Source organism: Erythranthe guttata, chromosome 4 (genome assembly GCF_056151865.1).
Source record: "Erythranthe guttata isolate IM_541 chromosome 4, IM_541, whole genome shotgun sequence".
NCBI classification, from domain to species: Eukaryota; Viridiplantae; Streptophyta; class Magnoliopsida; order Lamiales; family Phrymaceae; genus Erythranthe; species Erythranthe guttata.
In genome coordinates, this window is record NC_142536.1 from 2,726,640 (window position 1) to 2,750,139 (window position 23,500).

General features: G+C 38.1%; 1 protein-coding gene across 1 annotated transcript; it reads left to right on the top strand.

Annotated features, from left to right (window-relative positions):
* The first annotated feature begins 235 nt into the window (after positions 1-235).
* Positions 236-23,478, top strand: SYD (P-loop containing nucleoside triphosphate hydrolases superfamily protein). Its single transcript, XM_012974285.2, has 37 exons — positions 236-505; positions 1,207-1,333; positions 1,441-1,502; positions 1,946-2,061; positions 2,190-2,345; positions 2,997-3,244; positions 3,377-3,534; positions 3,626-3,690; positions 3,761-4,221; positions 4,359-4,458; positions 4,662-4,849; positions 5,671-5,768; positions 5,984-6,169; positions 6,264-6,444; positions 6,526-6,717; positions 6,841-6,884; positions 7,140-7,196; positions 7,375-7,471; positions 7,555-7,727; positions 7,811-8,024; positions 8,184-8,309; positions 8,387-8,476; positions 9,262-9,378; positions 9,592-9,672; positions 10,054-10,161; positions 10,946-11,115; positions 12,100-12,178; positions 12,268-12,342; positions 12,688-12,785; positions 12,867-12,974; positions 13,825-13,882; positions 13,978-14,208; positions 14,394-15,936; positions 16,948-17,604; positions 17,861-18,559; positions 19,444-20,346; positions 21,118-23,478. The coding sequence occupies exons 2-37, from the start codon at positions 1,229-1,231 to the stop codon at positions 23,166-23,168; spliced, it is 10,095 nt and encodes a 3,364-aa protein (XP_012829739.2). The 5' UTR covers positions 236-505; positions 1,207-1,228; the 3' UTR covers positions 23,169-23,478.
* Positions 23,479-23,500: the final 22 nt, after the last annotated feature.

Below are 23,500 nucleotides of genomic sequence, written 5' to 3' on the forward strand. Positions count from 1 at the left end.
CATGAAAATCCCTTCAAAGGTTAATATAACATGATATATTGATTTTTGGGTTAAAATCTCATAAGGAATTGATGTGGGGTGCATTGCTGAATGAGATCTATAATTTGAGGGTTGACTTTGTCAATTTTGAAATATTGGGGTGCAAAGCGCCAATCAGGGTTAATTACGGGGTGCAAAATGCAATTTACCCCAAAGGCGCTAATGGTTTTCTCCAATTATCTTCGTCAAGTTATCTACAGTTGGAAGTCGTATTTCGTGAAGCTTAAAAGAAACGCGACTTCAGGATCTCACAGAGTTACTTTCTTCATCGCGGTAGCGGTACTACACGCTCTATCAAAACACGAATCAGGAGAAAACAACGAGAAAAAGGGAGAAATCAGTGGTGCAATTAGGGCTCGTTCATCGTCAATTGAACACCGAAAACACTGGAAATCTGCCCAAGGAAGCGACAATTTAATTCATGTAGCTCCATATAGGAGTTTAATTTATCCTCCGGGACTGTCAGGTAAACTCGCATAAAAACCCTAATTTTCTAATTTGTGAATTTCTGATTATATTAAGCGTATTTCTGTAAAACCTAGGGAGAAAATACTTCGAATTTGTGCTGTTAAATCGATGGATCACGATACTAGAAGAAGTTGCTAATTTTTTGTATAGAATTTTTTTCTGGCCTTGCGAGGATGCCTTTGCCTTGATAGAAGCATTTCGGTGCTGGAAGGAAATTGATGGTTTTGGTAAAAGTATATTTTTATTGTTTTCGTTTTTTGAGTTTTCACTTGGTGGAATTGCATGTTATAGTTTACTGAAGACAACCTTTACATGTTGTTTCCTTTAGGAGTACTATACACATACCCACACACACAATTATTTTGCGTGTTATGTGGCAAATTGATGCACAATGTTCGAGGTGCAATTTGATAATTTGCATTATTAAGTGCCTTTTGGAAGCTACTAACGTCTAATGAACCTAAATTTTGATCGACGAATTTATTAAGGAATAAATGCCGTAGCCGGTTTCTAGATTACAGTTGCGCTTCAAGCTGCATAATTTCAAGTTCTTGCATCCTCTTGATTTCATGGAAAATGAACCTTAAATGTTTATTTTGCGGTGTGATTCTTCTTCATGTCATGGAGGGGAGCTTCTATTGGACTCTAAAAGCAACTAAAAGTGATATTTGTGTTTTGTTGTTGCTTTTGTGCTTACAGGCATATAGTGCAGATCAGGCAAATGGGGAATCCACAGAATGTTGAGCTGGAGGCAGCCAAATTTCTGCACAAACTTATCCAGGAGTCTAAAGACGAGCCTACCAAATTGGCTACAAAGCTTTATGTGGTGTGTGAGGCTTTCTTGTGTGGCATTAATTATTGCTTTTCCCCCTTTATTTTCCATCTTGTCATTTTTCTGGATCATGTATTTTGTCTTATATGTTGGTTAAACAGATCTTGCAGCACATGAGATCTAGTGGGAAAGAAAATTCAATGCCTTATCAAGTCATATCAAGGTAAAACATGCCGAAGATTCTGGGAAGGCCAATTTAGTTAGTTGCATTATTATTTGATAGATCCATTTGTGTGTGAGATATCCATATCAATTTCTATATCCACTATCTCTCTCTCTCTCTCTCTCTCTCTCTCTCTCTCTCTCTCTCTCTCTCACACACACACACACACACACACACACACACACACAGACACCCTCTCTCTCTCTCTCTCACACACACACACACACACACACACACACACACACAGACAGAGACACAGACACACACATGTATATTTATTGAGTCTTTACGGTAACATTCTATTTAAATTAATAATTCAGTATACTTATGATCGTATTTGGCACTGTTTTCTAATCTTCTTGATATCTACGTTTTTATTTGTTTGGATCTTTTACGCTTACATTTTTTATGTATTTTTTTATTGATTTATACAATCTATGAAGGGCCATGGAAACTGTTATCAAAGAAAACAATCTTGATATTGAAACTTTAATGTCGTCGCGCCTTCCCCTGGCAGCTGGATCACAAATTGGAGATTCTGCATCATCACAATTAGCTGGTAAAATCATCTATCATTTTCACACTCAGCTAGAAGCTTGCATATTCACATCAAAACTACAATTTGGTGTAAATCTATCGATTATTGTGTAACCGAATGCTTGTATTATGATTTATGTAATGTTACAGGGTCTTCTGAGCGGGTCACTGCTGCTAAGGACTCCAAATCGAGCTTTTCTGGAAATGAGATGGGAACATCCGAGGCATATGCATCAACTAGGGTTCATACTGGGCCAGGAAGTAGTGGACATGAGATGTATCAAGGGCCTGCGGCTCATTTAAGTGGTTAGTATTGAATACTCAATATTATTGAGCAAATAAATGTATGATAGTCATGGCAACTGGAAAAGGACTGATTAAGCTAAGAAAAATGTCTTTATATTCTAAATTTAGGCAACATGCAGACAAAAAGTTGTTCAGTTTCCCCAAATTAATGTTATCGCCTTGTCGGACTGTTGGCTTATGTTATCTGAAGAAATATGTTTTATTTTCTAGCCATGCTCTAGATTTTTCCTCGTAAAGCTCCTATATATCTGTGAATTGACACTTCGTTTGAAGTTTTCATAGAAGTGGAATAGCACGACTGCTCCTCATAAGAGTGCGTAAGCGTAGTTTTTTAAACCTGTGACAGATGCTCTGGGCAAACTTCTTTTAGTCAATTATATCGTATTATTAATTATCATTTAACTGAAAAGACTTGTGCGTTTCTACCGAGCAAGAAATATTCGTTGGCTCCACCTGTTATCTCCGTCTACATTTGCTGCCGACTAGATAAATGGGAATCATTTTGGCCCATGCAGACTTTTCCTGTAAATGAATATAAACTTCTCCGTTTGTTGTACTTCAGGTGTTATTAGTTCCAGATCTTCATGTAATTTGCTCACTACCTTGTCTTGAATGAGTTGTTTTGTCTGACGTGGAAGTACTGTATTTCAGGGGGTGCTGTGAAAGTTCATGGCGTTTCTCCTGGTGCCCCAGGTTCTTATTTATCAGCAGAGTCTGCAACTAGGATGCAGTTTGCTAACTCTTCCCTTGAGACCCATGGCTTTGCTGCCAAGACGTCTAAAGACAGGGGCATGGAAGTGTTTCCTACTATTCCTTCTAGCAGTCATTCTACTGGGAAAAGCATTGCTGGAAAGACATTAGATCATGGAGGATCTTCTATTGTAACAAATGCAAATAAGGTACTCCTGTCCTGCTAAGTTTTGTCGCTATTTTAATTTTGGCATGTTGTTGTAAACAAACTCTCTTCAATACCGCCCAGTAAATTGATTATGTTGAGATGGATTTTAATTGTTGAGGTTGTTGTTGATTAGGCTCCGAGCAGTCTGTCAGAACCAAACGTGCTTAGAACCACTGTCTCTAGGGACTCAGGGAAATCTCCTGTGTCTCAGACTCCCAGTACAGGCTTTCCGTTTAAGGAACAACAATTAAAACAGCTCAGAGCTCAGTGCCTTGTGTTTTTGGCTTTCAGGTAGTAAAAAATTGCCATACTATGGCCCATCTTACTAAGCAAGGAATTTTACGTTTCCTTCTTCATTAATATTGTGGGTTTCCATGTGCAGAAATGGTTTGATGCCGAAGAAACTTCATCTTGAGATTGCACTTGGAAATATTTACTCCAGAGAAGGTAAAAAATTAGATGCTTCATTTTATGCAAATCTTTACTCATTTAATTTGTGATAACATTTGTTCTTCAGATGGAAATCGCAGAGATGACCAGAAGGGAAAGGAGCAATTTATTCATGATCCAAGCAGTGTTCCAGAAGTCCCAAGGGAAAGACCAGATAGCAGTAAGGATCGCCCTTCTATCTTGGATGGCAACACATCAAAGGAATCTGATTTTGCAAAATTTCCAGAAGAGAGAGGTAGTCAACCTACTATTCCAGCTGAAAATGAACTAGACAGGAAAAGTTTAGTTGCAAGAGGGAAACCGGAAGCTGAAATTATAACACAGGAAGCCATGCAATTGCATGCATCTATACAACGAGAACCGCATGAATCAAGCACACGGGAAGGTTTTAGCCGTAATCATGATGATGATTTAGGGAACAACCACCAGCCAAAACACATAGTCTCTGCAGTTATGTCCCCAGGAGAACAATCAAAGTTCGAGGAGAGTGGCGGATCTGGAAATGGATTTGCTAATGATTTTACCAAGGTATCACTGCCTACCAATTTTGTTGCGAATAAATCATTGCTACACAGAAAAGAGGATGCTACAAGTTACATCCAAAATCTTGTGGGCTGCAATACTTTAGGAAGGTTTTATTCTGATAAGAAGTTGCCAAGTTTCAGGTAAAGGACCAGTGGAAGCCTGTTTCAGGAATGAATGGCCGGAATTACCCTGCAATGCCAATTAAGGATTCTAATGTAATAGTAAAAAATGTTTCACTAGGTAAGTAAATATATTTTGATGCAAGTCGAAGATGACGATATGGTTTATTTGATCTGTGAATTATACTTAAAACTTGCTTCCTTGTATTTAAGCACTTGTATCTTATAAAATGCGGTTCTGTCCTTTAAAAAGGTTTAGTTCATCAATTTTTATGGGCAAAGTGCTTCCACTGATACATTGAAAAATGGACAATTCATTTACAGTGTTAGAGACAGATAAGGAAGAGGACCATGCTTCAATGTCTACTGACAGGCAACCTTCTCCAAAGCATACCACTGTAGAAAGATGGATTTTGGAGCGGCAGAAGAGAAGAGCTCGTACGGAGCAGAACTGGGCTCAGAAACAGCAGAAAACAGAGCACAGAATTGCTGCTTCTTCTGATAAGTTAAAGGTTTGTTGTGTAGTTGGCATTTAAGGCAAAAGTTCTTTAATTTTTCGTGTTAATCTTCATATAAAATTAGTAGAAATGTACAACCATAACTGCTCTCTTAGACGAGCCCATCAATTTCGTGGCGAAATGGCCACAGTTAATGTCGACATGTCAAGATCCAAATTCAAATTGATTCTTGGTTGAACCCTTATGTTGTGTAATGTGTAGCATATCAAGAAATAGTGAAGAATGTATCTTCTCAAGTTTTTGGAACATCTAGAATTCCTGGATTGTAAAAGTGCATTTTGATGATTTTCTTACTTCAGATTTATCCTTTGCAGAATTACCTTTTATATGCCTTTACCAACCTTCAGCTCTTGGATCTTCAACTTCTCTATTAGTTTGCTAAACAATCATTGCATGAATGTAGAAGCTCAAATGTTTATTTAGTTTCTTTGAAGATGATGTTCTAAAATAAGAGATTATATGATTACACTGGCAGATGATTTGTTGTCCTTGACCATTTTCTTCTGAACAGGTGCCTAGCAAAGGGGATTAATAGTGTTGGAAATAGAAAATTATTGATCTTGTTATTTTCTCGATTAAAGTATTTGATAGTATGCTCGAACCAAGATTCTAATTTTCCATTTTAGGTTGAAGTCTGGTTGGTCTTTCAAGACTTGTTTTAGTTTGCTCATATATATATATATATATATTTTTTTTTTCATGTCAGTGAATAATATTTGTTTGAGATACTCCAATAAACTTCTGCCAGAGTGATTTGTTGCTTCAGTCTATTCTTTAAAGTTATTGTGATCTATTATCGTACATTTATACTGCAGGAAATTGTAAGCTCTTCTGAGGATATTTCTGCAAAGACCAAAAGTGTAATTGAATTGAAAAAGCTTCAGTTGCTGGAGTTGCAGCGACATCTTCGGAGGTAATTTATCTTTCTATGGTTCAGATTGGCATTCATTGAATTCTCTGTTTAATTTCATGCCCTTTCCTTCTCTTCTCTCCTTTTCCTCACCTCGCACGTGGGAAATCTTATCAGTTTTTATAATCCTAGTTTTCTGTTTCTATTTCCGCACACTTGGATTTTGATGTCAAAGCTTGTTGTTTATCTAATTTAACAATTGATATTTTTTGCTGCAGTGATATCTTAAAAGATTTTTTTAAACCAATAGCCAGTGAAATGGATCGATTGAAATCCATCAAGAAGCACAGAATTGGAAGGAGATCAAAGCAAATTGAAAGATACGAGCAGAAAATGAAAGAGGAGCGACAGAAGAGAATTAAAGACAGGCAGAAGGAATTCTTTAGTGAGATAGAAGTTCACAGGTAGCTTTGTTCTGTCTACTTGCATGAGTTGTTTTGTCCTGCTATTATCTAGTTTATACCTTTATTCTGATATCTTTGATGATGCTAAATTCAGAGAAAGACTGGAGGATGGGTTTAAAATAAAGAGAGAGCGCTGGAAAGGATTCAATAGATATGTAAGGGAGTTCCACAAGAGGAAGGAAAGATTTCATCGTGAGAAGATAGACAGGATCCAGAGGGAAAAGATTAATTTGTTGAAAATTAATGATGTTGAAGGGTATCTCCGAATGGTTCAGGTGCAGTGTGCTTACAAAGATGCACATTTGGTGCTGAATTCTATATTTTTGGTCTCTGATAGTGTTCCAATATGCATGTAGGATGCCAAATCTGATCGGGTTAAGCAACTGCTAAAAGAGACTGAAAAATATCTGCAAAAGCTAGGGTCCAAACTAAAGGAGGCTAAGGCTATGGCTAGACAATTTGAGACTGATATGGAGGAGAGCAAGGGTTTTCTTGTTGAGGAAAATGAAGATGCTGCTGAGAACGAAGATGAAAAAGATCAGGCGAAGGTTCATTTTTACTGTTCTAATATTGAGTCATGTACCTACTACATAAACTTCATTGTCATTGATTTTGTTAGCCAGTTGAATTTGTCCCTTCTCTTAGCTTGTCATGTGCCTTTTGTTCTGCAGCACTATTTGGAAAGCAATGAGAAGTACTACAAGATGGCTCATAGGTAATGTAAAAAATCTCACTGTTTTTATTTTTTTCATCCACTTTGTTATGATTTTACATGTAACATGTCCTGGTTCTTAAATTAATTTATGTGGATTCTACTGCTCATGGAGCTTCTCTTTATTTTTTTAGTTCCGTGACAACCCTTGGATATCCTGAATATGTTCATGCTAAGAAATTATAATGCTGTTAAGTTTTTGTATCAATTCTCAGTGGTGATTCTGTTTACTTATTATGTTATTTTTTCTCCCTGCAGTGTGAAGGAGACTATTGCTGATCAGCCAGCCAGTCTTATAGGTGGCAAACTGAGAGAGTGAGTGATATTTACTCTTTCCTCTTTTATTTTGCTATATTCTGAAAAATTTGGATTTTGCTACAAGTGCTATAACTTTAGTTCATTCAGCTTCACATTCTTAGCATGCATTCATGCATGGGCACGTATAGTCCACTTTATATGCTTCTTGAATATCTATATTGCGGTTTCCTTGAAGGTACCAAATGAATGGACTAAGATGGCTGGTTTCACTCTATAATAACCATTTGAATGGCATACTAGCAGATGAAATGGGCTTAGGTAAAACTGTTCAGGTATGATAAGTGAATATATAAGCCTATATAACTAATGCAGCTTGTTGAATGTAATTCTGGATCTGATAAAATCCTCTTTGTAGGTGATATCTCTAATTTGTTACCTAATGGAAAATAAGAATGATAGAGGACCTTTTCTAGTAGTTGTACCATCCTCAGTACTACCTGGATGGGAGTCAGAAATCAAATTTTGGGCTCCAAGTATCCATAGAATTGTTTATTCTGGGCCTCCTGATGAACGCCGGAGGCTATTTAAGTAAGCCTGGCCAAATCCCCTGATGATTTCTTGCAGTTTCTTTATTTTATTTCTAACTGTTTATTTTGATTTTGTCATTGCAGGGAGCACATTGTTCATCAGAAATTCAATGTTCTTCTGACAACATATGAATATTTGATGAACAAGCACGATCGACCAAAACTAAGTAAAGTGCACTGGCATTATATCATTATTGATGAAGGACATCGGATTAAGAATGCTTCCTGCAAGTTAAATGCTGATCTGAAACATTATCATAGCAACCACAGATTACTTTTAACTGGAACACCCCTGCAGGTCTCGTGTTTGCTCGTTTATCAGCTTTCTGTACTCTGCACTCGTTATTTGTGGCAATTAAACATAATTTTCAGCTTGTATTTGAGTACTATCATTTGGTTACATTTTTATTTTGTGTTTCCTAAATATATAGTCTCTCTTCCCTTGTTGTCGATGCAGAACAATCTTGAGGAACTATGGGCACTGCTCAACTTCTTGTTGCCAAACATCTTCAACTCATCTGTTGATTTTTCTCAGTGGTTTAATAAACCATTTCAGAGTAACGGTGACAATTCACCAGATGAAGTAAGTTCAACTCATATACCACCATTATGTCCTTTGTTTCTTATAACTATCATATTTTAACTCTTAATTATGACCAGGCTTTATTATCCGAGGAGGAGAATCTTTTGATTATAAATCGTCTTCATCAAGTACTACGACCATTTGTACTTCGAAGATTGAAGCACAAGGTACTGCCTGGCTTCCATATTATATAACTCGGTTGCATTTGTACCTAAATGGACATAGATGTTTTTTTTATAAACATGTCTTCATATAAACTTGAATATAAAAATATTCCTAATTGGATGTACCATCCCAAAGCCTTGATGATAATAGAACTGTTTTGAATCATAAAAGCAAATCGGAAATATTAAGAGCATCTAAGAACCTGGTAGTTGGAACTTAGATTCCGAGAATGGATACCATATAGTAATGGTCCGTATATTGGGAGGAGATTTAACACCTGCTAAACTGGTAGAGAACTGCCTCTTGATAGAAAGGTTGCATGGACAAAATAAATCCTCTCGTAGAAGACTGTTCATTTGAATGCCCACCGGCCATAGAAAAGTTGCATAGCAGGGAAGTGGATTGTTTGCGTTTGTTATATTTTTATTGCATTTTTTGTGGTCTGAAAGGATCAGTTGGAAGAAGATATCATTTCGTACAAAGAAGTGGATTAAGGATATGGTGTAAACAATGTTTTGAGTCTTTTTATAGTATATATTGACTTCTTCAGGTTTTTATATAGGTTACTAGCTTTTAAAGCAGATAAGTATCCTCTTGTCACGTAGAATATCTTTACGTTATTAGCTTCTTAAAATCACGTGGAATATCTATTATGTGGCCATTACTTCCATTAAACGTCATTCATTACTGTCACTGAAGTTGTAGACGGGTCAGGTTTTAACTTACTTTATGAATCAAAACCTGTTGCGTGCTCAATCTTCTTTCTAACTTTAAATCATATGACCAGGTTGAAAATGAATTGCCTGAAAAGATCGAAAGACTTATTAGATGCGAAGCTTCTGCTTATCAAAGGTTATTGATGAAGAGGGTTGAAGACAATCTTGGTGCTATGGGAACTTCAAAGGTTTTCTCATGTTGTTGTCGTTTTAGATTAATTTCTTACATTTCTGTATTCGTTGAATATGCATGTGCTTATACGTATACTGTTCTATTTTGGTATACAAGTATACATCATCCATGTGTGCATTACATAGAACTGCATAAGGACAAATATGTAGTGAGATAGTGCACACAAATATGATTCAGTTCTTACTCTTTAACCTTGATACTTCATCAGGCTCGGACTGTGCACAACTCCGTGATGGAACTACGCAATATTTGTAACCATCCATATCTCAGTCAACTTCATGTGGAAGAGGTATTTTTCTCTCTCTTCAATTAGGCTACTTTGTGTTTGTTGAATCATTAGATGCATATACTTGATAAGTTTGTCTAATGGCTAAGAAAATTGTTTGTGATGGCCTTTTCACATTCTATTCACTCTAATTGAAACCAAGCTTGGTGTAGAAGTTCATACGTGAATGACCCTGCTTCTGTCAATGTGGAGTTTTAATAAATTGTCTGCTAATTTGAATGGTTGATTCTTCAACAAGATAAAGTTAGTAAGTACGATATTTGTTAAGGACTTGAGGATATTTGTTCTTGTTTTTGTTCTCCTTTGGTGCATCTCTCTTAGGTGCATGATGCAGAAGGTGTTAATTAGTAGGACTTAACGAAATTTTTTTATTCTCTTGGTTAGGTTCACGATTTGATTCCAAAGCATTTTCTTCCCAACTTTGTGAGACTTTGTGGGAAGCTTGAGATGTTAGATCGGTTATTGCCCAAACTAAAAGCTACTGATCATCGGGTAGGTTTGCTCTTGTTGATAAAGCTGAAGATCTCTCCTTTTATATTTGGAATTCGCCTTTTGTCCATTTTCTACTTTTTGGTTGCGTATTTTTTGTTACGGATGTTGGTGATTGTTGCATGGAGTGGTTCAATCTACATCTCATCATTGCACTTGTATGCTCTTTGATAATCATTTTGAAGACTACGTTTAAGATTTGGCTTGTATTTGCTTTGGGAACATAATTGTATTGTTGTGATTTTTTGTGCCTTCTTTTTACTACTTTAGCCAACTGGTTATATTTGGGATGCATTCGTTATTACTTTGCCCTGTCCTATTTGGTTTCTATCTCATTAATTTCCTTCCCATTTCTGAACTTTTTTCTATGTACATCTGCATGCTTGCCTTAGTTGGTTTGATTCCATATATAAATGACAGCTGTAGTATATTTCAAAGATGATGCAACTTCTGTTTTTTGGAACAAGCCGCAGTTCTATTTATTTTCACTTGTTGCATGTAGGTATTTTTATTGATGTCACTAAGAGCCCTGTTTTTGGGGTAATGATATTAGAAGTCTGATTGCTTTTCATGAGTCTTCTTTGTCTTATTAACCTGATCATAGTATGTTTTGGAAAAAGGCAGCAAGAATGAAATCCGTACCATTTCTGTTCTATTTGGTGTGGTGGGGAGAGAGGTAGAGACAAATTTCTTGAGATATGCACGATCTTCCTTGTAAAGAATGTGTCAGCTATAAATTGCATCATTATTATCTTCTGAGTTGATAGAAAGATATTCTGTTCTACAGGTTCTGCTTTTCTCAACAATGACGAGACTACTTGATGTTATGGAAGACTATCTATGCTGGAAACAGTATAAGTACCTACGATTAGATGGCCATACATCTGGGGGTGATCGAGGTGCTCTCATTGATCAGTTCAATAATTCCGAATCTCCTTACTTCATATTTTTACTCAGGTAATCATGTTCTTCTTGAATTAGCAAGCATCTGAACTTTCTATGTGCAATGACATCCAAAGATATAGCTGGTCCGGCAGAACGTAAAACGTTACTGCACTAGTTTCTGGTCTGAGGAAAATACTTCTATCGTTATCCTTTTGTGGTGACTATAAACTGAAATCTTGAAAGAAGCTGGGTTGACTTGACTACAGAAACTAAGAACTAAAATGGTGCATCCTGTTATGTTTAAATTTTGGACCACATCTCACACGTCTGAGATTTTGGCATCCCGCTATCGTAATTGGATAACTGCACCCCTCCATCCATTTTTCTGTCAATAGTTTGTCTTTTTTTTTTTTTTTGGTGGAAGCACATTTGCCCTTAAAAAATAGGAATGGGGTAATTGGCATCCACCTCACCTCGAATTTGATCATTGAGCAACCACACCCCCAAACTTTTGAGATTTTAGCATAAACACGCTCACCCCCCCCTAAAATACTAGTATACCCTTATTAGTCATTGGTTTAAGTTATATCGGGTAAATGCTAAAATGGTAAGCATTTGGAGTGTGGTTGCCAAATGAGGGAGTCGGATGTCAGTTATCTGAAAAAAAGAGAAACGGAACGGAGTGATATGCTTTGCAGTATCTTTAATAGTATGGTGTTCTGATCCAGAGGGCGTAGGCATGGAAATATAATTGCTAAAGGGACTATCACATGGTTTACTCTGTAATTTTGAGCCTCACATAGGAGCCTAGATTAACTTCATTTACACAGATCAGATGGAAAAGGATTTTTACAGTTGCACTTTGCAAACAAGCAATCATTGCCAGGAATGCATTTTCTTCCTTAAACCTAACGAAACTTTGAGTAGGTGCAAGTTTAAACATTGATACAATCTTCTTACCTTGCAAATACTATTCTCACTGAGCAGAAAGTAAATTTTTCTTGTTTAATACTGCTGCTAATCTCGTTTTGCACTGACCTGCTGTTTGTCAAATAGTATCCGAGCTGGAGGTGTTGGTGTGAATCTCCAAGCTGCAGATACTGTGATTATCTTTGATACAGATTGGAATCCCCAGGCAATATTTCTATACCTTTCTTCTGGTAAATTGTGAACCTTTTGTATTCCGATCCAGTCTTATTTTTTGAACTGTTCGTATTTGTTCAGGTTGATCTGCAAGCACAGGCCAGGGCTCATAGGATTGGACAAAAGAAGGACGTTCTCGTTCTTCGCTTAGAAACTGTATGTAAACATCGAATTCCGGAACTTAAGTTACTGTTTTTTTTTTCTGTGAACGAAATGCTACAAAAACTCTATTATGGAGCTTTGTACAAAAATGCTGTTTAAAACAAGAAATGTTCTGTGGGCGTCCCAGCATAAAAATGATATCCTGAAGTAATAGAGCAGTAATTGTTGGGCACATGTATATTTGTTTTCTGTTTCTAAGTATATATTGATAGTTTTAGATGGCGTTGGATCGACACGTAATGGTTTCTGTGGGGACTGACTTGAACTTATATTCTGTGTATAGGTCTTGGCTCACTACTTTCCTATGGTTTTCTTAACATCTGTTTCTATATTAACCAGGTTGAAACTGTGGAAGAACAAGTTAGAGCTTCCGCTGAGCACAAACTTGGTGTTGCCAATCAGAGTATAACTGCTGGTTTTTTTGACAATAATACGAGGTATGCTTTGGTACTTGCTAAGAGAGTGTTATGAAAATTTTATTGATATGTACTGAATAAAATCTACATATTACATGTCAGTGCGGAAGATCGAAGGGAATACTTGGAGTCTCTCCTACGAGAATGTAAGAAAGAGGAAGTCGCGACTGTTTTAGATGATGATTCGCTTAATGATGTGATAGCACGCAGGTATAATTTTTTTCTTTCTGTTGATGTTATTATTTATGTTGATGCTATTAGCACACTGCTAAACATGACATACTTGAATGAGGTATGGGATCGGTATACATTCTCCTCGATATGATAGATATTTAGCTCGGATGAGACCTTTTGACTATCTAAATTCTATGGTTCCTTATAATTTAAATTACTGCAAAATAAAGTGACTATCAATGTCAAGTAATATTCAAGAACTACTGAACTGATTGACAGTTCATTAGAGGCCAACAAGGTTTTAATCCCCCTCATTTATAATCCGAATTAATTTTGGTCCAAGAAAAAAGGGGGACAGTTCATTAGAGTTTTGGCATTTTGTAGTGAATTGTTATGACTTTTAGATGACTAGACCAACATCACGGCAAATATAACTTTAGAAACATGACTGAGATGCAGTGACTGCTTTGTGCATTCCAGTATTATACATACTTCTGCACTTATCTTCTCAGAAAAAAGCCCCTTAATGCAAAGTGAAATTTATTTCCCCTCATACAGCTAAACACTTTTTACAGTGGGCATCTCGTCTTTTTACAGTCAAAATTTCCTTCATTTATTCTAAAAGCGTAAGTATGACTCTAAAATACAGATTCCGTTAGAGTATCTCATTGGCGCAGTTCTTGTGTTCTTTTTAAATTGGTACAGTTCTCCTGAACATTAGGCATGCAATCTTATTTTACAACTTGGTTATTGCTTAACAGTGTAGTTTCTCTCCCTTTTAGAACTGGCTGTTGAAATCCTTCAAGAAGACAACAAATCTGAAATGCAAGCAAAGTATTTCGCGTTTTGTTTATCTAATTATTTTTTAATGATACCTTCTATACAGTGAGTCGGAAATTGAAATTTTTGAGTCAATTGACAAAGAGAGGCGTGCAGAGGAAATGGTACTTACCAAACCTGAAATTTATTGTGCTTTAATTATTTAAGCTAGAAGGGCTTATTCCGAGCAATTTAATATTTTATCTATAAAACTCTGTAGATTGCATGGCAAAACATATTTGGTGGGGAAGGGTCAGAGAAGTGCAAGCAGATACCACCTTTTCCCTCTCGACTTGTAACAGATGATGACTTAAAATCATTTTATGAAGTCATGAAGATCTCCGAGTCACCGACTCCAGGTGTATTACCTAATTCCGGAGTGAAGAGAAAGAGTGGGTATGCTGGAGGCCCCGATATCCAACATTATGGAAGAGGCAAACGTGCTAGGGAGGTCCGTTTATATGAATTTTACAGTGTGATCTTGTGCTCATATGTCATTGATGTATATTTTTACCTACATGTAGTATATATTTACTGTTGTATAGTACCAACCTTTTGGTATTGTGAAATGAGTATTATTTGACCAACGAACTGACTACCGTATATATCTTATATTTTGATTGTTGACTTGCTTAGGTGCGCTCTTATGAAGAGCAATGGACGGAAGAAGAATTTGAAAGACTCTGTCAAGCGGAATCCCCAGATTCTCCAACGATGAAGGAAGAAGTTAATGGAAAGACATTAACCGGGCTGACAAACAGCCCGGTTGCAGTAATGGGTGAGACGCAGGCGCCAGTTGTACCCCAACTGCCCCAGAATCCAACTGTGGAGACGCAAGCTCTACAAAATAAAGTGGCTACACCAAATAAAGTGGCTACACCAAATAAAGAGGCTACACCAAATAAAGAGGCTACACCTCCATCTAAAAGGGGCCGTGGGCGGCCAAAGAGAGTGGTGGAAGCCTCTCCATTGGTTCTTTGTCCTGTGCCTTTGGGATCTGGAAAAGCAGAAGAGTGCCCCAAGGTTGAAACTACACATGTGCCCTCGGGATCCGGAAAAGTAGAAGAGTGCTCCAAGGATGAAACTGTACCTGTGCCTTTGGGATCTGGAAATGCAGAAGAATGCTCCAAGGGTGAAACTACACCTGTGCCTTTGGGATCTGGAAAAGCAGAAGAGTGCGCAAAGGTTGAAACTACACCTGTGGGACCTGTTCCTGATTCGTTGGCCAGTAATACAAATGTCAGTAATATACATGTCAGAAGTATCACTGGCAGCATGCAAGGGTTGGGGCTTCCTATTACTCCCAACTCTTTGCCAACTACTTCTGTCAGTCATGCTTCTCAAAGTGCTGCTTCCCCCTCTTCATATGGGCGAGGTAGAGGGCGGGGTCGAAAGCCTCGAACAGCCGGAGAAGCTCCTGTTCCCAGACGAAGAGGTAAAAGACAGAACGCAGTGGAACAAACCATTCAAATAACTGCCTCTCCACCGGTAACTGACCAACCACCAGAAATACAAAGAGAAACTGTGTCGAGCTCCGTTATTGCCATGAGTACTGGATCTGCTTCTGTCGGTACCATTGTGAAAGAAGTTTGCAATGAATCAAATTCATTATCACCTGCTGCTGTGCTACCATCAGTTTCTGGAAAAGAAGTTTGCAATGAATCAAATTCATTATCACCTATTGCTGTTTTACCACCGGTTTCTGGCCAAACCAATGTTGATTTGGGCTTACAACAAGCAGCTGTAGCTGGATCTTCAATGAATTCTAGTCATGCTATTACTGGCCCGGTGGCTGTGGCAAGTGTTAATCTACTAGATCCTATTACTTTGCCTGCTTCAAGTCCCCAAACTACCCCTCCCTTACTTTCTGGTATTCAGGCTGCACAGTCTATTCTTCCTCCCCCCTCTATAACAGTGCCAGGTAAAGGTCGAGGGAGAGGGAGAGGGAGAGGACGGGGGCGAGTGGATAATGTTCAAAGTCAAGAAGAGACACCCCAACGGAGGCGAAGGAGGCAGGAGCCTGTAGTATCAGGTGTTCCTGGTGCACTAACTGGCCATGATTCAGCATCGATTGAACCTCCACATAAAAGAACTCGGGCTTCTATTGGGCGCAGGGACACCATACAAGGGGAACCTAATCAAGATATTGCAGATCCTTCTGCGAAGCAAGTTCCTAAAGGTAGGCCTCACTCTTTGTTGCATGATTGATTGTTTCGAAATTTTTAGATGCATAACATAACATCCCTAATCCCCATACTTTTGGATTTTTTTACATCAATTTATTAGAATTAGGTTAATCATATACCACTAGCTTCAAACAACTTGTAGAAAATGTTTAACAAAGTAGACATGAATTTGTCACTACAATATTTACATCGACAAGTTTGAACATTTGGGTAAGTGGAAAAGAGTGTTTTGTAAGACAATTCAAGTCCTGTTACAAATTGGGGAAGTAGGGGAGGGGCAAGATATGAACCCTAGACCTTTACTCTAATACTGAGGGTTGGTTGTTTTTTGGGCGGGGGTGGGTTTAGTTCCCAAGGGGGAAGTATGGGTAGGACCCCTGGTGTTGTTTGATATATTCTAATGGAAGTAGATCTCAAGATTCTTACCTTTTTTCGTATTATGAAATTAAGGCTCAAGTTACAAATTTCCTAAAATCTTCTGAATATGTAAGCAAATTATTTTCTTCTAAACATGTAGTTCTTTGAGTGTTCTTTGTAAAAGTATTTGTTGAATGACCACCTCAACCAAAAGTTTAAGCTGTTAGTGAAATGTATCATTTAAAAGTAATATCTCCATGTACGCCCCCTCAAGTGCATGCAAATTACATTTGAAGCGTTGCACTTGAAATATTTGAAATGGGTGGTGGTGGGATTCGAACTCAGGACCTTTTCACCTGGCTCTGATACCATGTTGAATGACCACCTCAACCAAAAGCTTAAGTTGTTTGTGAAATGTATCATTTAATATTAATATCTCCAATAGTATTCTAACTGTTGCATAATCAACAATGTACAAATCATATATACTCGTCTATTCTCAATGTCAATGGCTGTACACTCTTTTCTATGGCTGTAAACTCTTTTCTGGTGGAAAATAAACTAGGCATCTTTCCTTTTACCTATTGTTAAATTGCCAACATTTTTCGGTTATGGATACAGTTTTTAATTGAAACATATGTCTGCAGGCACTGCTACAGATATAGGCATTGATCTGGGCAAGTTCGAGGATCCTCCTACTAAACAAGATACAAATGAAAAGGAAGGCAAGGATAACGCCAATGAAGTCCTTTCATCAAAATCTAATTCTGCTGATTTGCCATCAACTTTGACCCCAGATCCAGCAGTTAGAGCATTGAGTTCTCCGTTTTCCAAATCTGAGCATCAGTCTGCAGGAGAAACTGGAGAATCTATTGATAAGAAAGAACCTGATAGTAAGGACTGTTGTGGGGATAGTTCTTTAATTTCAGTCCCTGTGTTATCCGTCAATGATAGTATTCATGGAAAATGTGAAGATTCTCAATCCTTACTAGTAATCAACAGTGAATCCGCTCAGTTTGAGAAAGACCACGGTTTACATAGTGCCAGTGTTGAGGAAAGCGGAATGTCTGAGTCTCTCTGTAGCAAGGAAGATGGCAATATTATTGTCTCTGCCAAAAGTCCTAATACCGATGAATTTCCTACATCAGATAATTTACCAAAAGGAGCAACTGATGTTGTGGGGTTAAAACAAGGATCCACTGTTCCGTCGGCTGAGGCAAGTTTTAACCAGCCAGATTTGGGTGAAGCCCCTCCATCCATCGTTCAAGATATTGCAGATCGTCCTGCCGAGCAAGTTCCTAAGGGTAAGTTTCACATATTATGAAAATCTGTATATTTTTGGATTTGACCTCTATTAAAAAAAAAGCGAATCATATCTTGACTTGCAAACAGAAAAGCGAATCATATCTTGACTTCTTAAATATGCTTGTCTATATGCAATTCCTGTGTATTTTCTGGTGGATTACAAACTAGGCATCAGTCTTGTCGCCTTTACTTAAATTGTTTACTTTCTTCTTTTAACTGATGGATAAAGTTTTGATATCGGACATGTGGCTGCAGGCTCTGCTATGGATTCAGAAATTGGCGACAAGTTAGCACATACTCCTCAGGAACAAGATGCAAATGAAAAAGAAGGCAAGGATCACACGGATGAAGACCTTGCATCAAAACCTAACTTAGCTGACAATTTCCCAGCATTGTACTTGGATTCAGCAGTTAGAGCATCGGGTACTCTTGTTTCCAAGTCTGGAAATCAGTGCACAGAAGAAACTGGAGAAAAAGAACCTGAAAATAAAGAACCTGAAAGTAAAGACACTTGTGGGGATAGTTCTTTTGGTTCAGGTCCTGTGGTATCTGGAAGTGATTATAATCAAGGAATTTCTGAAGATCCCCAATCTTCACTAGTACTCGACAGTAGTTCCGTTGAGATGGAAAGAGACCAAGGTTTAATTAGTGCTACTAATGAGGCTCCAGCAACATTGGGATCAATGCCTCTGAGTGACAACTCTGAGTCTCTCTGTCGCAAGGAAGATAACAAAACTTTTGACTCTGCCAAAAGCCCTGATGTGGATGAAATTCCTGCATTGGATAATTTATCAGCAACTGATGGTTTTGGGTCACAGCTTGGAGCCATACTTGGCTCTTCAATGGTTTCTGGTTCAGGGGATTTAGCAAGTGTTGATCAGCTAGATACTGGAACTGTACCAGCTTCAAGTCCTCAAGCTAATCCTGAAGATACTGCAGAGCAAGTCCCTAATGGTAGGCTTCACCTTTCTCGGACTATATAATTGTTTTAAAATGTTTAGGTGCAGATGATATCACTATATCTTTTGAACTTTTTAACTGCTGTTTGCCTGTATACAAAGAAACAATTGAATCATACCATAACTAGCTTCAACAAATTGGGGTAGTTTATTTGTTGATTTGCATACGACTGAGTAGAATTAGAAAACTTCCAATCCAATGTATACGTAACAAGCCAAAGACTAGGGGGAAGGGAAATGGAAGGTGGGAGAATGGGGATTTCACTTTACATGGAAAGGTGTATGGTTACACTTTTACACTAGGGTTTTTATATATCCAAATTAAAGGAAATCCCAAATACTCAATGTTCGTCCTACAGCCGAGTTAAGTCATGGACTGCTCACATTTCATGTTTAACAACCCTGAATCTAGTGTACTCTCTATTTTGACGATCTTTCATAGCTCACAGATTCCAAAATTATCTTGCAATTATTTAGTGTAAATTGGATAGAAAAACTATCATTCTCTGACTTTTTGTGAAAATGTTCTCTTATCGATAGAAATCTACTGTGGAGTGATGGAAGAGATTCAAATGTGATATTGTTAGTAGACATAAACATTTTATTTTCATTTTGAAGTTCTATAGATCTATCATAACATGTAAACATATAATTGTTTTAGATGTAAGCTACTGAGTTGTCTGTTTCGAGATAGTCATATTCTGTAATTGTTGTAAAATGAACAACATATACAACTTCTCAAAATATGCTAATCCATTTGCAAATTGCAATGCATGTGCATTATTCTGGTGGATAAAAGACTAGGCATCTTTAACGTCACCTATAAAAAAAATTATTTTTCTATGAACTGATGTATAAATTGTCATATCAAACATATAGATGCTGGCGCTGCTATAGATAAAGACATTGATGTGGAGAAGTTAGAGGAGCCTCTTCAGGAACAAGATACAAATGGAAAAGAAGACAAGGATAACGCTGATGAAGTCCTTGCATCAAATTCGAAGTTGGCTGATAATTTGCCATCTCTTTCAACCTTGGACCCAGCATTGAATTGTTTGGCTTCCAGTTCTCATTCGGCTGGACAAAGTGGAGAATCTAATGATAATAACGAACCGCATGATGAGGTTGTTTGTGATGATACTTCTTTTGTTTCAGTTGTTGAGGTATCTGGAAATGACAAGGATCACGGAACATCTGAAGGTTCACCGTCACTAGTACGGGACAGCAACTCAGTTGAGATGGAAATAGATCAAGGTTTAAATAGTGCTACCGATGAGGCTGCGACAACATTTGGATCAAGGCCGCTTGATGATGGGAGTGGCAAGTTTGAATCTCCCTGTCGTGAGGAAGATGAAAAAAATATTATCTCTGCTGAAAGCTCTTATATGGATAAATGTCCAGCATCAAGTAATTTATCAGAGGGAGTAACTGATGTTGTGGGGCCACAACTAGGAGCTATATCAGTGGCTGCAGCCATTGTTGATCATCCAGAGGAGGCTGCGGCAACATTTGAATCAAGGCCGCTTGCTGATGAGAGTGGCAAGTTTGAGTCCCTCTGTAGCGAGGAAGATGAAAAAATTATTGTCTCTGCCGAAAGCTCTTATAAGGATAATATTCCAGCATCAAGTAATTTATCAGAGGGAGTAACTGATGTTGTGGGGCCACAACTAGGAGCCGTATCAGTGGCTGCAGCCATTGTTGATCATCCGGAAGTGACTGCTACAAGTCCTCAGTATACCACACAAGATACTATATATCCTTCTGTGGAGCAAGTCCCTAAGGGTAGGCTGACTTCTCTCTTGACTGGATAAAGTAATTGATTAAACAACTTCAAACAATTGGGGGGATTTTTCAATTTATCTATATGCAAAAGAGTAGGCTTAGATATTAGTCTAATAAAAATATATAAATATATATTGTAAGAAGGGGGAAAGTGATAGTTGAGGGAAGTTTACTTTACGTGGGGTAACTGGTAACTATGATTGAAATTTGTCAGTAGAGTTATTTCCTATATACATATGAAAGTAGATCTCTTATACTAGGTACAGTTCTACTTGATTGAACCAGCTTTGATTCCTTGAATAACAATTATTCTGTTCGCGTACATTGGAGCCTACATTCTGGATCACTTGCATTTAGATATTTACAACCCTGAATCTGAACTTAATATGCCTCCCGATTTGACCGTATTTTATAGTTGGTCATTTCAAATTATTTCTGGATTTATTATGGGTTGGAAAGAAAATTAGCTATCATAATAAGCATGTAAAGTTTCTTTAAAAACGTCACCTCATCCATTTAAATTTATTGAAATTCCATTTTAATCCTTTATTAGCCAGGAGCTAGATGAGAAGAAATGTTTTATATTGAGTTCTATTTTCAAATAAGATATCCTACAATCGTTGCACCATCAACTATACTTCATTTCTTAAAAATGCTTGTCAGATTTCTGTGCAGTTTCCTGGTTGATCATAAACTAGGCATTTTTCCTGTCACCTACTGCTGAGTTGCCCCACATTCTTCTATTAACTAATGAATTTTTTTTTCCTGAAGATACGAGTGACGCCCCTGCTACCGATACAGACATTAGTGTGGACAAGTTGGATATTCCTCAGGAACAAGATCCAAATGAAGAAGAAGGCAATGATCACATGGATGCCCCTGTTGAAGTTTCCATTTCAATTACTGAGGTTGCATGTCCTACTGCAGAAGAAGCCATTGTACCAGATAATCTGTCCGATGGAGCAGTAAATACCAATTCGGAGGTACATGGGGACACATTTGACAATGAATCTGGCAGATCACCTGATAATGAAGATGCAGAGGAAAGTGCCGCTCCCGAGGTCTCGATTTCTGTCCCTGAACTTGCATGCCCTACCCCTGAAGAGGCACCATTCAATAATTTGTCTGATGGAGCAGCGAATACCATTTCTGGGGTGCTTGAAAACGCATTAGAGAATGATTCCGCAGAACTACCTGTTGATGAACAGGCAACGGAAGATGCCTCGGTTTCCACTTCAACTATGGAAGTTGCATATCCTGGTCTCATAGATTCCTTGGCACCAAGTGATTTGTCTGATGCACCTGTTGAGATGTCCAATTCGGCAACTGTGGAAGATTCTGTGGAATCAGATAATCTGTCTGATGGAGCTGGGAATACCATTTCTGAGGACACATCGGGAAATGAATCTATGGAACTACCCACTCCTGAACAAGCAAAGCAAGATTGCCCGAACGAGGTTTCCATTTCGACTACCGAAATTCCAAATCCTACTACCGTGGACTTCTCTGCACCAACTAAGTTCTCTGATGGAACACTGGACCACACTTCTGAAGTAGTTGGGGACACATCTGCCAATGAACCTGTTCAGTTACCTGCAGATCAAGACTCCAAGGAAAACGTCACCCTGGCATCAGATAATTTGTCTGAGGGAGCAGTGAATATCATCTCTGAGGCACTCGGTGAGACACCTAGCAATGAATCTGCAGAACTACTCATCGATGAACATGCTGCTGCACCCTTTGACGTAGTTGGGGACACATCTGCCAATGAACCTGTTCAGTCACCTGCAGATCAAGACTCCAAGGAAAATGCACGTAGCAATGAATCTGCAGATAATTTGTCTGAGGGAGCAGCGAATACCGTCTCTGAGGCTCTCGATGAGGCACCTGGCTATGAATCTGCAGAACTACTCATCAATGAACATGCTGCTGCACCCCTTGCGGTAGTTGGGGACAATGTTGTTCAGTTACCGGCAGATCAAGACTCCAAGGAAAATGTCACCCTGGCATCAGATAATTTGTCCGAGGGAGCAGCGAATACCATCTCTGAGGCACTCGGTGATACACCTGGCAATGAATCTCCAGAACTACTCATCGATGAACATGCTGCTGCACCCCTTGAGGTTCCGATTACTACTGAAATTGGACTTAGTCAGAGTGGGTCCCATATGAATGAAGAGGAAATTCCTGGAGAGCTAGAGTGCGGTGATGATATCATGGACACGGATGTTGATTCGAAGCCTGAACCAAAAGAGGCTCCAACTGTATTGGAAAGTGTCGAGAATAAGGACGTCGATTCGAAGCCCGAATCAGATGAGGCTCCAAGTGTAGTGGAAACTATCGAGGCTATGGATGTTGATTCAAAGCCTGATTCAAAAGAGGCTCCAACTTTATTGGAAAATATTGAAGAACACGACGTTAATTCAAAACCTAAATCGGATGAGGCTCCAAGTGTAGTGGAAACTATCGAGGTTATGGATGTTGATTCAAAGCCCGAATCAGATGAGGCTTCAACTGTATCGGAAAGTATTGAAGATAAGGACGCTTGTTCAAAGCCTGAATCGGATGAGGGTCCAACTTTATTGGAAAATATTGAAGAAAAGGACGTTGATTCAAAACTTAAATCGGATGAAGCTCCAAGTGTAATGGAAACTATCGAGGTTATGGATGATGATTCAAAGCCTGAATCGAATGAGGCTCCAATTGTATCGGAGAGTATTGAAGATAAGGACGTTGATTTAAAGCCTGAATCGAATGAGGCTCCAATTGTATCGGAGAGTATTGAAGATAAGGACGTTGATTCAAAGCCTGAAATCAAATGAGGCTCCAAGTGCAGTGGACACTATCGAGGCTATGGATGTGGATTCGAAGCCTGAATCAAATGAAGCTCCAGTTGTATTGGAAGATTCATCGAACCTTAATGAGTAAGTTTAATTTCGAAACAACCGGAAATAAAATTAAATGTATGGCCGTTATTAATGTTTTGGTTATGTCGTAGGAGGTTGAAAATACAACAGTTGGTAGTTATTGAAGCATATATATTTATATTTATATATGTAAAGGTAATTTATCTTGAAGTAGTATATTTATACTCGAGCAGAATTAATGTGATTAATTCATTGATGGTCTTAATTCTTAAATCTTATAAAAAAAG

What these genes read in the sequence shown, in the direction of transcription:
- SYD (XM_012974285.2), top strand. Translation starts at nt 1,229, where the DNA reads ATGGGGAATCCACAGAATGTTGAGCTGGAGGCAGCCAAATTTCTGCAC. An exon ending in TTGCTAATGATTTTACCAAG is followed by an intron (nt 4,222 to 4,358) that starts GTATCACTGCCT and finishes GCCAAGTTTCAG; the next exon opens with GTAAAGGACCAGTGGAAGCC. An exon ending in CTTCTTCTGATAAGTTAAAG is followed by an intron (nt 4,850 to 5,670) that starts GTTTGTTGTGTA and finishes TTTATACTGCAG; the next exon opens with GAAATTGTAAGCTCTTCTGA.